The 14608-nt window shown below is 42.3% G+C and overlaps 1 protein-coding gene across 9 annotated transcripts in view; it reads right to left on the bottom strand.

Annotated features, from left to right (window-relative positions):
* The window catches only part of MYL10 (myosin light chain 10), a 64188-nt gene that overhangs the window by 14140 nt on the left and 35440 nt on the right, over nt 1–14608 (bottom strand). For 2 of the 9 annotated variants that reach the window (XM_061355521.1, XM_061355518.1), the window contains one exon: nt 9064–10103. The exons of 2 other annotated variants lie outside the window; for them this stretch is intronic. In XM_061355521.1, the coding sequence (XP_061211505.1) occupies nt 9064–9108 (45 nt within the window). In that variant the 5' untranslated portion in view covers nt 9109–10103. Of the gene's footprint in view, nt 1–3792; nt 4079–7584; nt 7730–7966; nt 8073–8582; nt 8775–9063; nt 10104–14608 lie in introns of those variants that run through there. 5 more of the 9 variants (XM_061355522.1, XM_061355519.1, XM_061355517.1 and 2 more) reach the window with 5 other exon arrangements.

Below are 14608 nucleotides of genomic sequence, written 5' to 3' on the forward strand. Positions count from 1 at the left end.
TAATTCAATCCTATATACATGTGTATGTGTATATATATAAATATATACATATGGGATAAAAAATGCTGCTTTAGTAACAGATCAATCTCTGAAGCTTTTTTGTCATTCCCTTGCTCTGGCCTGGAAGCTAGCAGCTCAGATAAACACGAACAGCTTGTCACTGTGCTGCCCTAAAAAAGGCAAGGGACCCAAAGCATGACTCTCTGAACATCACAGCTGGTCCACTGCTTCTTTCCCCAGGAAACTGCCTGTTCCTTGGATAGAATCACCTATGCCAGACCATTTGATGAGGAGATTACTGCCCCTCTGCAGTGGCTTTTCAGAGCTCTGTACTAGAGGAGGAGTGATGTAAGCTTATAGTCTCACTTGGAGATGTGAACTAAAATTCCCAGCCTCCTGCTCTCCAGAAATATAAGCAGTTCAGGTAAATGGCTGTAGGTATTCCTTCTTCCCAGTGCCTATGCTGGGATAGGCAGTCAGGCACAAAATGAGGCCTTGCATGAAGACTCAGTTCAGGAGCTATAAAGGGAAATTACATCATTTCCTACTTACGCAGAAACATTAAGAAGCCTGGTCTGTCTGGACCACCACTGACTGAACAGATTCTTCCTATGTAGGAGCCTTCTCTATTTGGAGAATAGTCTATATTCTTGCACCAACCTATGATACTACGTTGCATTGCCTTACTAGCCCGTATAATTTTAATATTCAAGATAGTAATCTTAAATAAAAGGGCTGGACTGCTTTTATCACTATTCTGTAGTCTGAAGACTGAGACAGAAAGTTTGGGGAAAAAGCTACAATGATATCTAAGAATCTAATGCTCACTTAAAATCAGTTAGAACGAGACTTCATTACGTATCTTTGAATAAGGGCCCAACCAGCTTGCCTAAGACAATACAGTTCTTGTTCTGCAGTAAATAAGATCTGTGATGCCTAAGGATTACAGAAATGTTTTAACCACAGTATTATCCTGACTTGGGGCAGGATAATGACCTACCTCGCCTTTTGAGTTGTCTTCCAGACAGACTGCTTTTTTTCTTTATCATTTTTGCTTTTAAACTTCATCATCATAGTCCCACCTTGTTCTCATGTCATGGAAAATTAGTCTTACTTAGTTTGGGCTATTCTGCATGAAACAGAAGGCAACTTCTACTGTCTCCTTTCATCAAAGTAAAAAAGCCCATGGAAGTTCAAATTCAATCCTGATTTCAAACATCCTAAGGAGCAGAACAGCTCAAGGAAATATTCCCACTAGACTCTGTTTGAAGTATACATTGTCTGATCAATTTAATCTGCCAGGCAGATCTCCACATGCAGCCACCCTGGTTTAGATCCCAGGTTGCAAATGAGGGCTATGGTAGATACTTATCCCCATCCCCACACTCCAGACCTGTCAAGCTCCCATTAGCTAGTGCAAAGCACTAAAATCTGGAAATAGGAATGGAAATTGAAAGAAAAATGTCTTTGTAGTGAGGATAAAAATCAGGACAGAATGCCACTACAGGCATGGAAAAGAAAGTGAAGAAGTGGAATGTTTAATGAATGTAGAAATATTGATTTTGGAATAAACATATTCCCTTCTCCTCCTACACATGAAATAAGTGTTATTTTGAGCAGTAATGGGCAATCTTCCATGTAACGTGAGGTGCCTGGTGGAGGTTTTCAACACTTTCAGATCGAATGGAAATATAAAGGACAATCCTACGTATTTACATGTATTTGTTCCCCAAGGTAAAAAGAAAGCAGATGTTACCCAGTGGAATGTATTGCAAACTGTCTGGGGAACTGACCACAGGGCACAAGGCTGGCTGCCACGTTTGCGGATGGGGTAGTAGAACTGGTTCTCTTGTGCTTGTGTAGCTGTTCTTCATGAAGACAAAATGGCCTTCACCATTCTGATGCTCTGCTCTGCTGTGACCAAGTACTGCACCCAAATCCAGCAGGGTAAATATTCCCCGTGTTCACAAACAATCTGCATCTTTTTAAGCCAGCACCACAATGAAGGACAGTGAGCTCCAGCTCCAAGTATTAACTCTAAATGCCAAACACTGGCAATATACTTCCATTATGTCTCAGTTTAATGGGTTCTCTCTGCTGTATGGCTTTAAGCAAGGATTATAGCTGTAAGAAAGGATCAGATAAACCTAAAAGTTGTGGCTCAGTATCTATTAGAAACAGACCAGCAACACAAAAATATCCAAAAGTTTCTTTACATTAATTAAGTCCTATCAAGGCAAAAAAGACTGAAGACCAGTTATCAAGAGTCCATCCCCGTGCTAGGAGAAATCCATCTTAGCACAATACTTGTTCCGTGTTACTCTCTGGTTTGTTATCTCCAGGGATGATAAAGGGGATCTGTGCCCATGTCGCTCAATCTATCTTTAGTTTTTCTGCTGAAGCTCTGGATGTGGATCCAATTTATGATCTGCTCACGTGTGGAATGGGACTGAGACCACCACTACATTTCACAGGGGAACAGCTGTTGAATGGGAATGGCTTTCCATCACCAGGATTAAGCTAAGTCTTTTGGCATCAAACATGGAGAGCATCTTGGATTATCAGTCTCTTTGGTTTTTGCATACACAGTATTGGGAACATAATTTATCTGCTCTGAAGGGCTGGGAAATTCATAATCACAGAAAGAAACTGCACCTTGATTTTGCATGACTGGTGGGAGGCAGGAATTATGAAGAGGAAGGCTGAGAAATAAGTAGGAGGAGCAGGAACAGAATACAGCACATTGTCACTGTCTTTCTGGTGGGCAAGTCAAAGCAAAAGGCAGCTCTAAGAGAATAGAAATAGGTCTGTGCTGCTCCCTCTGATGACTTCAAACACTACAGAATTTTTTAGTGACCAGAATCAGGATTCTGACTCTGGAATATCCTTCTGAAAGAATGATATTGTAAAAACAGCAATACAGAACTGAGCACCCATATGGATTCTAAACTGTCAAGGATTTAGTAGGTGACCTACAGAGGAGTAAATGTGTAACTGACACATCACTTCTGTCTGCCTTGTTTTCCCCTTTTGTAAAATGCAAAGTGTGCTGAGCTGCACTTTGCAAAGATAGCTGCTCTGTCTTTGCAACATGTGCTTTGAGACTGACATACAAAACGTGCCAGATGAGAAACTGAAGAGCTGAGGGTCCCCTGGGCTTGGATTCCAAGGCCTCAATAGCACAGCAGTGGGAAGAATGTTGCAACAACTGAACAAGCCTATTAATATTCCTGCCTGAGTGTATTAATCACCCCATTGTGAAGAAAACAACACTTCACTTTAGAAGAGAAACCACAGGCTTGCGCATATCATTCATTTGTCTTACTGGTGTTAGCACTCTCTCAATTAGCCTCGATTTTAAAGGCTTTTTATGTTGTTGGTCTTGGTTTGTTTTAGAAGATTTAAATGAAAAAATGGAGCCACGCTAAAATCTGGTCCCAAGAAAACTCTGTTGAAGCAGGCATTTGCTTTGAGCTGAGTCTCCCTCACTGAGGTTCCCTATATTTCTCCTCTCAGGCAGTGTCAGGGAGCCAGAGAGAACAGGAATAGTGCAGTGACACAGGCAGGCAGGAACAACGTGTGTGCAGAGCCTTTGCCTCTCTGGATATAGGGATTCATCTTTTATATGTTGCGGAGGGGAGTGTATGCTCAAGTGAATCAGAGTGAAGAAATCTCTTATTTCAGGGTGACCTAAAAGAAAAGGGGGCAGGGAATCAGTTTGTATGTCCATATGCAAAGGAAGAAGGAGCTGAAAATACTTGGTTCTCATTCAGAACATGAGGCATTATTTACCCTGGTAAATTCATAAAAGGCTGCTGCTAGAGCAGGTTCATGACACCAGAGAGACAAAGGAAGTGACACTGGATTATTGCAGAACTTTATCATCTTAATCCCTCAATGAATTTTGCAGACAGCCGAGGAAAGTGTGGTAAAACAGGCAGGTTGCTGCAAGATAAGCAAAGGTACAGCTCCGTAACTGGCACTACTCCACACTGACTGCTCAGGTGCACACTTCCCCCCCTTCAGTAAGTATGAAGTAACCAAACTCTATTTAGCATTTTCTGCAGAGCAAGAATGCCCCCATGGGCAGCCAGGCAAAACGGGCAGCACTCTGGAGAAGCCACAGTTTTGGTTTAGTTTGGGGAGGTCAGTTCCCTGTTTGGACCAAACCTTAGAGAAACCACTCAGAAAATACTCTAACTAAAGGTGACACAGTTTGATGCTCCTGACAGCCAGAGTTAAAAGACAAGCAGAAACACTTCCTCACTCAGCAAGTGACTGTGTTACCAGAGAAGGCACCAATGGAGGAGCAGGTCTCCTGGGAGAGAGTCCTTCAGAGACAAAATAGCAGAGTACATTATTAAGAGCCCGATTCTGTTGTCTTGTACCCTTCTGTATTCAGCCCAGAGCAAACTAGACAGAAGATACTACCAGCTTTAAATTGCACTGTTTCACATTTTATACTTCCTTCCTCTGCGACTATGTCCATGACTACAGGAAAGACAGAATCATCCATCATCTTGCTCAGATTCTGTCCCCTACTGTGATCCACAGTATGACGTTAACTCTGAGTTACTCTTACTTTTTCATTCATCACACTCTTTCCTTGTTTTTCATCCACTCTGGGATCTCAGTGCTGATGTTTCCTGTCTTTGAATTTTTGTTATCATCGAATCTGGCTTCTGAACCAAAACCTCCATGTCAGGCCTGTCCAACAGATTTGTGCAGCACTGGACAGGATTTTTGTTGATGAATGTCTCACAAGCTTCTTCTGCGGAGATAATTTACCCTGTATCTGCACCGAAGATCCCAGCCATGGACAAGCCACTCTTTTTAGTGGGGTTTGGGTCTTTTTGATGGCAGGTGAGTAGCATAAGGCCAACCCAAGTGCATGCCTTTGAGGGAACAGTCTAGAGGAGTAAGCAACATAAACTGCTCTAAGGGCACAATTTGCATTTCAAACAGGCAGCAGCCTAAGATCATTCAAATAAAACCCCACATTATCAGAACTGAGAAACAGAAGACCTTTTTATTACCTACTCTGCACTCACGAACAGATTCCTCCCTTCTCATCCTCACTCCATTTTATACGTAGCCCCAGCCTCCCACATTCCCACACAGGCACACACACCTTTGATCCCTGCCAGATACAAAAATCCGTGGGACTGCATCTTCCCTGCTTCACACTCCCATACACTCAAGCGTTCTCCTTTGCCCCACATAAAATCTCTTCCCAATACCAGTCTCCCTTTTTCTCCTGCTCAGATATACACAGGGAATGCATTATCTCCCCAGACTCATCTTGGAACAGCAGATAACCTCTCCAATCACAGACTGCTCAACCTCTATGACCCAAAATTCACCAGCTGCTTTCCCCACCCAATACATTTTCTTCTCTGGCATATATATGTCTTCCTCCTTCACATAAACAGATGAACAGTTCCTCTCATACAGAGCCCTCTGTGCTCACACACACACATGTACACACACACGCATGTGCAGATGCATACACAACCACACCATATTTTCAGCGGGTGATATCAGCAGTGCTCCGCTGAGGTCAGTGCTTGTTTCAGTACAGGTGGTACATTCCAGACAGTTAAGATGCCTGAAAACACATTTGATCAGAATGCAGTCTATTTTGGGGTGTGCAGCTCCCTTCAGCACACAGAATTTGCTACAAGGTGTCACTCAAACTGGATAAACACAGGAATGTTTTGGGAATAAGAAAAAGGCTTCCTTTTCCTTCCTTCTGCCTCTCTTCCTCCCTCCATTCTCTCCATCATCACAGAGCACACAGGGAGACATCACAGACCCAACTTCACTGAAATGCCCTGGAATTAACGGAGAGCTGCAGACAGTTCTCAGAACTCCATTCCACAGCACTTGTGTGGTCTGCTCTTGTTAGAGAAATTATCTCCCTGAACCCTGCCTCTCTCGCTCTCATCAGCCCTGGATGTCAGAGCCTAGTAGCACTGCCTGACTTGTAATTATTTTTTACTATGCTGCTTTGTCTGCACTAATCCTTTGAAAGTAGCTTTACTGCACATCTGAAATATTATGATGCTATAAAACCTCTGTAATATTTATAAATCCCTTAAGACATCATAAAGAGAGAAAAAAACCTCCCCACAGAGTTCATCCAGCATAATTACATATACATTTCCCTCTGATTAATAAAAAATGATCACTTCCTTATGTAAAGATATTCCTCAGCTTTCTTTCATTAAAGCTATTTTTCTCTTCCCATTTTAAATCCGTTTCATGTGTCCCTGTATAGGAAGGTACCTCAGAAGATATTTTCCCAAAACAAAAGGCACAATGAAAAGAACCACCACAGAGAATCATTGGTTGAACAAGAGCAAGGAGCCAGACTAGTCTGTCACTATATTTTCACATCTCCTCACTTCAGCAATTTCACCACAGAATGTCCTGAAATACCTTCAAACATCAAGCACTGTGGTGTGTCATTGAACTAAATAGGTGGGAAGGAAACTGGTAAATAGCATTCTAAAGAAGAGGGGAAAAAGAAAACCTGAGGCCCAGCACTTGCACCCCACCCCACAAAAGGGCTGGATTCAACTTCAGTGAAGCTGATTAAAGGGAAACCTGTAAATTCACAACCGAAGAGGCACGGTCAGCACAAGGCACTGCTCAGTCCTGAAACAGTGGTTAGCGACTTGTGCACTCAGTGTGAAACCACTGACACCGGGCTTGCACTGACTGAAACTGGAACCTGGTTTTGTCATGGATTTTAGAAACTACTTTGAACATGATTTTATCCTGCTCAGAACAACACTTGGATCCCATTCATCACCTGCTTAAATGGGATCAGGTTCAAACTAAGTTTTGAGAATGCTTTTCATACACAATTCCCTCTCCGGTGTTTTCCAGAATCAAATATTCCATAGCTCCAGGGAGCCACTGGGCAGTATTACTTTAAGACAGCCTGAAAAGGACCTGCAAAAAGGAAAAACACAAGGAAAGAGAAAATAACCAGCTTTTGGTTTTAATATTGTTGTTGTCATTCCTCTGAATTTGCAGAAGACAAAGATAAAGCCCAATCTGCCCACACCGCTCTCTAGGCAGGAGTTCTTTGCTCCTTGGAATCACATCATGCACACTTTTGGTGCAGAGGTGGCTGTTGGAGTCCAGAGCTAAAAGCCAGCAGTGAGCAGGGCAGGGACAAGACACAAATTTCTGCATTACTTCCTATTTCTCCCCACAGCCTCAAGAGCAACAGTTACACAGATACCCCTTTCCCTCACTCCCCATCACACCAGAGCAGACCTCAGCATTAACTGCACACCAGTCACTGCTGCCCAATGGTATTGGAAAGAGTTGCCCGAGCCCTTCTCTCAGCAAATGCATCTACGTCCTCTACCTTACTCATTTGTTAAACATATGCAGAAAAGTCCTTGGAAGTTCACAGCTCGCTCTTTGACAGAGATCTTCATTCTGGATGTGATACTAAGTAGGAGATTATATGGAGCCTGGTGTGGTCATTACTGCTCTGTTTGACTTGTTAGAGTCAGAAAGAAATAGAGAGATCAACAGACAGACATGGGAAAGAATTAAACCTACCATAGTGCTGATGTGCCTTCCACCCCTTCTCTGCCAACTAGTCAGCCAGTAAACACAATGCCAGTTGTCTCTTTATATAGTGTCGCCAAGGAATAAAAATATGCCTGCTCCAAGTTTAGACAATAGATGTAAGGTTGGAAAAGTGCAGTAATTGAATCCCAATACCATTCCAAGCACCTGTTCCGTGCAGGGCTTTAGCCTTCACAGGAATAATGCAGCAGATAAGTAGAGTAGGCAGTTAGGATACAATTGTACAGCACTCACAATAAGCTAGAGCTGAAGGGGCTTTCCTGCATACTTCTAAATAATGAACACAGGGCATGCACTAAAGAGATTTCAAGTGGACATGGCATCCTGAAATAGCAGAAAGAGAAACACTCACCTTGAAAAATTGCAGAGGAAAGAAGCAATAAATTCGGGACACTGAGATCACTCCAGAGCCTGGTGCCTGCATTCAGAGCTCCAGAACAATGCCTGAGGTGCTGCCTAGGTGCAGCTATAATGGGGAGCCATGGCGAAAAAGCACTGTTCTACAGATGGCAGTTAAGTACCTCAAGTCAAGTCTCTTTTCCCTGAATCTATCACATATCCTGAAGTCCAGGGGTCAGATCTCAAACTACTGCAAATTGATGGAGAGTCATGGACTTTAAGCACAAAAAAAGAATAGCAATGAATATGGTGTTGAGAGCAGGAGAAAACAGGAGGCAGCATAGGAGCCACAAGGGCTACGTCTCCTGAGGAATGCTCACGGACATTAATACCTACACATTCCACTGATTCATAAATCATGTTTGGCATTATCACAATGGGCCAAAACACTAACCTAGTACAGAATGGCATAATTCCATGACATTAAATCAGATTTCCTAAAGGTCTAATCTGTATCTGTTACAGTATCTATACAAGGACATCCATTTACACCAGCAGCAACAACAGGTATTTCAGGAACATACGTACACTAGCATCTGAAATACTTGTCCTTCACCAGTAACCCTAACCTTGAGTCACAAAAGTGCTTCACCAATCAACTGAACTTTGAGACAGACATACATTGAAGTACGTAGCTGAACAAGAGCCTTGTTCTCCCTCCAGGTCCAACCCCTTGCAGTGCTGTCATCTCTAATCTTAGATTTGAGTGCATACTCTTCAGGGCAAGGACTGTTTCAGCTGTTATGAAGTACCTCAAACACCTACAGGGATAATTAAGTAATAAATAAGCATAATACAATTCACCTGGCTTTAGTGAAGTTGTTGTGGATACAAGTTGGAAGTCAGCCTAGTGTCCATCTGTTTCAGTGACATTATACCAATATCTAGTGTAACACAGCATAAAAATAAATCTCTCAGTCCGTGTGCCTGCTGGAGAGCAGAGCCAGGTTTGTATATACTAGATTGAATTTGGTCATCTGGAAACCTCAAAGTCAGGATTTCAAGGTAAATCTTACATAGTTTCAAAGGTTCATTGTGATAAAGACTTACCAGGTTCCCTGGGTTAAATCCTGATTCAACAAAGATGTTAGGCATCCGCTTGACTTTACAGTCCCACTGAAATTAAGGTAATAGCGCTCATACTTGCATTTAAGAATACAGTTAGTTGTTTTGCAGGATCAGGGCTCTAATCCTGACAAGACAGCCAAATGAGCAGCAGCTTTGTCACTGAGTTCACTGGGCCCAGGATTCCACTCTGAATTTTGTGTCCTTTTTTGGAAGAATACTTGTGTTTTCATCCAGCCATTTCATGAGTTTATCCTAACAGCTCTGTTAACAGATGCTTTGTACTGTTTCTTTGGGAGTTTGTTTCCTCTTATCTAATATCTCATCAATCATCATTATTATCATCAATCTGCTCCTTAGTTTTCCAGGCATTTTCGATAGTGCATGTACTTTTTACCTTGATCTTTGTCTTTTCACAAAATTCCTATACTAAATTACTTCTTCCAAGCTGTTTTTAAATGACATGACATGTTAGGATAAAACCCACACGATACTGTGTGTTTGCAACGCACATGTCCTGAGAGACCAGAACCCTCCCTGCTTAGTCTATAAAACAAATCCACAGAGGAATTAAGGGAGACATACATCTTGGCTTTAAAGGTCTGCTAGCTTCTGCAACTGCCTCCAAATTATGGAAAGGCTCCAGACTGGAGAGGGGAGGGAGAAAAGGGGGGAGGGGGGATAACGTAAGAACTGAAAAAGAAAGGCTTGAATTTAATTGCCCTAAAAATTTCAATCATTCAGTGTGGTAATTAGAGAGTGGTTGATTCAGAGGCAATTTCATTTGAAAAAAAAAAAAAAAAGGGGGGGGGGGAAGAACCCAACAAGATAATTGATGCTAAGTGAGTATTTTACCTGAAATATTAAATACCAAACTTAAGGCTGCCTCCAGGGCCCTTTCTGCTACCCGTTTTGGATCTGTCTTTCAACTGCTTTGTGTTTTCCTCCCACGTGACTCAACGGAACAGGACACTCCTTCAGAGCATCAGACTGTCACAGGGACAGGTTGATTTGAAAATTCTGTGCTGCGAAGGAGACAACATAATGATTTATTAGCAAAGAAAATAATAACAGTAAGTCTCCTGAGGTCCAACCTGGCTGCAAATCAGAGTGAGATTTTCCAGGGTTGAGACTGTCTTGTCTGGCCATAAGCAAGGTTTGCTGTCCTACAAAGGGTAACAGCTTTCCTTATGAGCTTATCAAGTATAGGCTAACAGCTTTCTTTATGAACTTAACAATACTGTCAGGACACTTCATGTTTAACTCTGGACTCTCTGATGCTGCAAAATGATACTTAAAGGTAGATCTCTGCAGTCATGCAGAGCACTGTGGATGTCAGTGTCACAGGGGTCTGATTGCACAGGTCTCTTTGCAGGATGGAGAGCAGAGCTGCTTTATTGCACACTGCTCAGAAGAAGTAACTACTAATTCTCTGTTACCTAGCAGCTTAACAAACAAGGGCAGCATCTCATGCACATCTGAAAGAAATGGTGCATGCCTGGAAATTAAGTAGATATTAATTCATGCTACATTTCTAAATGGAGAAATGACAGAAAATGCATAGAATCATAGAATCTACTAGGTTGGGAAAGACCTTTAAGATCATTGTCCTGGGTTTAGCAGTGGCAGTCATTTTTCTCTTTCTTAGTAGCTGGTGCAGTGCTGTGTTTTGACTTTCAGCTGGGAACAGAGCTGAAAAACAATGATGTTTTGGTTTGGCCAAGGACTTTGTGGGCCTCATGCTCTGCCAGGGAGGAGGGGAGCCGGGAGGAAGCAGAGACAGGACACCTGACCCAAACTGACCAAAGAGGTATTCCATACCACAGCACGTCATACCCAGGATGTAACTGGGAGTTAGCCGGAAGGGCGGAGTGGACTGCAGGGTTGGAGGAGTCAAGTCCAACCATTCCCCAGCACTGCCAAGGCCATCACTAACCCATGTCAAACCATGGATCAAGAGTATAGACCATGTGCCTCTCAAGCAGGTCTCACTTCAGTGAGAATGCCAGGTTGTTCCAACAAAGCCACCATCAACAACTACCAAGGTGAGGTGGATTTCAAGCCCCCGAGAGAAAACCAGCAACCTCCCTTGAAGCACCCACTTCTCCTTAATCACCTTAATGAGGAGCTCCCCTTCTTTTCAGAGCCATGATGATTCCCCTTCCCCCTGCAGTAGTTTTCTTAACAGCTGATTAAATTCTTCATACAGAGGGCAGGTTAGACAGTACCACTCAGAAAGACCATTGGTTAAGCCTGGTCTGACTGCTGTATTTTGGAGCCTGGCAACAAGGTAAGTCTCAGGAAAGTTAGTCTTACATTCACTGTTAATGGGGCTCCTCCAGTTCAGGTACAGAAATGACAGAGCTATTACAGATACCTCTGCAGAATATTAAACATACTAAAGCATGCAAATCCCAGTGAGAATCTTCCCTCTCTGTTGAGTGGAGGCACATACACCTAGTTGGAAACAGCCAGGGCTGTTGTAACTGTTAAAAGTTCTGTGCATTTGCTGCTCAGGACACTGAATACAAACCTCTTTCTTTCTCTGACTGACCCCTCCCCTCTCTGAGAATTCACAGCCACTATCTAATCTGCCAAAAACTGTGTCCCTTTTTATACTTGGAGGTCACTTTATGTTACTTACAGTGTGTTGCATTATGTCAAAAGGCATAACACAACATAATGAAAAGCAGACTAATATAACTCAACCTGACGTCAATCACATAATATGATGTGGCTACTGAAAAATGCACTGTTGTCATTGTTTTGTGTTTTCATCTGATACCTACTTGCTATTCCAGCATGGGGCATTTGTTAGAGAATTTGGAGAAGGTTGTGGACTGAGCATGCCTGATTCAACAGTGCCTCCCCTCATTATTTCACTGAGATCTCTTTGTTGGCTTTGCGGGGTTCCTCCTGATTTACTTTAGCAAGAATCAGGCTCTAAAAAATCATCACATAAAATGCAATTACATGAGGAAAGCCATCAAGTTGGAAAATGCAGCTCCTGAGAGTAAGGAAATGACAACACTGTTATAGTCCCTGTAACCTTAGCTCTGCCCTCTTGGGTAGTAAATGAGCCTGGACTATTTTTCCTGCAGGATGTCATTTCACTTCATAGAATTGTGTAGCAAAGCAGCTGTTCAATATTTCTTTTAACTTCATCACGTAATCTGTGGTCCCATATCTCATTTGCTGCACATCAACTAAATCCTTTTGTGGGTTAGGTACTTTTCCTCTTCCTGTTTTTATTTGCTTTTGTACTGTTCTAATTACCGCAGTATATGTGTTTCAAACCCAAGGCTGAGTCTGTCTTCCCAACATATCCGCAAGGTGAAACACTGTTTCTCCTTCCCTATTCCATAGAGAGCAGAAGGACAGGCCCAATGGGAAGTCCATTATAGGCATGGCTAGAATGCAAGGCAGCAAAATTCCAGCCTTCTGCATTCATTCTTCATTTTTTCCCCTGGCTACTTTACACTACCCAGTGTAAAGTAGTAATGGCTACTTTAACTACTTTACAGAGTAATGGCTACTTCACTATCCTCAGTGGAAAAAGCAGATATCAGCCTTACTTGTGAAAACATCAAACAGTAATAATGAAGATAGAATGTTCTGGTGATGTTATGAATCCCTATGCAACAGCTCTTCCTAGTTCTCTATCCAGCAGAACCAAACCAGAAGATCAAACAGTAACCAAAATAATCAAGCTGATGGATTAAAATGAAATCTACTGTAATTTCCACTGATGTTATACACATGACACAATTGAAGAAAGGTCTTTAGCTACTTTCTTCTAACACAGGCCATAGCATTTTATGTATCAGTTGCTGTATGAAGCCCAGGTCTTCTGGTTGGCTAGAGCATGGTTTTAAACATTATTGTTATTATTATCTCATGCTGCTAGGGTGGCCAAGCCAACCATGGCATTCCTAGTGACAGAATTCAGCACCCATTGACTTTGAGCAAGTCTGGTTAATGGACTTGACCTCACTGTTCCGCACTTTCTCACGCCTGCAGTTTAGCATATCCTCCACACCGCTGGCCGCACAGGAGGTGTCAGCTGTACATGAATGATTTGGGAGCACTGGAAACAATGGGACAGATCACAACATTTTTGTGGCAAGATAAAATGTGATGAGGAAATAATTAGTTTCTGCTGACAATGCCCATTCTTTCTGGCAGCAAGGTACCCTGGTGAGGAGTTCAGGTTTAACAAAGCACAAGTCAGGAACTGAGAGGCTGGAGAACAGCTAAAAAGCTCTAGGAAAGCAGGTGAGGATCAGACAACTGCTAACATTCTGGCCAAGCAGCTTCACAGAAGGCAGGACATACTCACTTCAAACTTTCAAAGGGTGGAGGAATCAGCCCACCACTTGACAAATGGTTCTCACTGTCAGAGATTTTGCCTGAATGCTTCCATCTTTTCTTTAGCTTTTGATGAGGTCTATTCTGCCTTCTTCTGTTAGGATTAAATCTACCTTTCTAAATTAATCTGATGCATTTGTAATTTCTGTTTGTATACACATGCCTGCATAATTTCTGAAAATGGTTGGAATATGGTTGGCATGGATCTTCCTAAAAATTCAGGATAAACAACTGGAATTCTGAATGTCAAATCTAACTATATCAGGATATGCTAAAATATACAGTTCTACCTCCTCTGTCAAAAATCCAGCATAGGAAAAGCTCATTTGGTTTACAGAAAATAATGTCTGAATATTGACCCAGTGGCTAAATTCATGCTGGGTATCTGTGGTTTAACTGCAGATGAATACCAGAAAATGATGGATCACATCATAGTGAGGTTTAGAGCCACTTACATTCCATTGCAGGTTACAACACACACAAGGGAACAGAAGGTAGCTGGTGATACTACCTCAGAGTACAGCACAGGTTTTAGGCTACACCATCCATAGGAGCACTAGAAAAAGAACTGCCAAATGAGGGGCAATTCAAGAGTACAAGTGCAGTGGAAGATGCCAGCTTGAAACAGTCATTTTGGAAATTATGAGTATAGTAACTTGGCACCGCTTTGTAGAAGTTGAATGTAGGACGTGGTAATAGGGATGTATTCCACCAGCCCAGTAGCTGTAAAAGCTAGGAACCACAAAGGCTTTTAACAACTCTTTGTAAATGTCACAAGTTCCTATTTCAATCCTTTGGCACTTTTCTAAAAGATCATTGTGGGAGAATCATCACATGGCATAGTAACAAACTCTCCTGTTTGTACTAAAGAAAACTCACACTCATGAACTTGGCTTAACATTGTGAAAAAAAGCCCAGCACATTAAAAAGTTGCCATGTTCTGACCTCACAAACAATGGCATAAATCCACTGTCACCTCTTAGAGAGAGTGGCATTACCTGGTATTGACCATCATGTGGCTGAGAGCAGAATCTGGCTCGATGTAGATTTTCCTTTGTAGCACTCATAGAATTATAGAATGCTTTGGGTTGGAAAGGACCTTTGAAGGTCATCTACTCTGTAATGCTGGAATTGTGGTTCCACTGTAGTACAGGAGCTGCAC

This window comes from Neopsephotus bourkii, unplaced genomic scaffold (genome assembly GCF_033783945.1).
Source record: "Neopsephotus bourkii isolate Nb327-2 ecotype Australia unplaced genomic scaffold, CSIRO-AGI_Nbou_v1 NB_804, whole genome shotgun sequence".
Taxonomy (NCBI): domain Eukaryota; kingdom Metazoa; phylum Chordata; class Aves; order Psittaciformes; family Psittacidae; genus Neopsephotus; species Neopsephotus bourkii.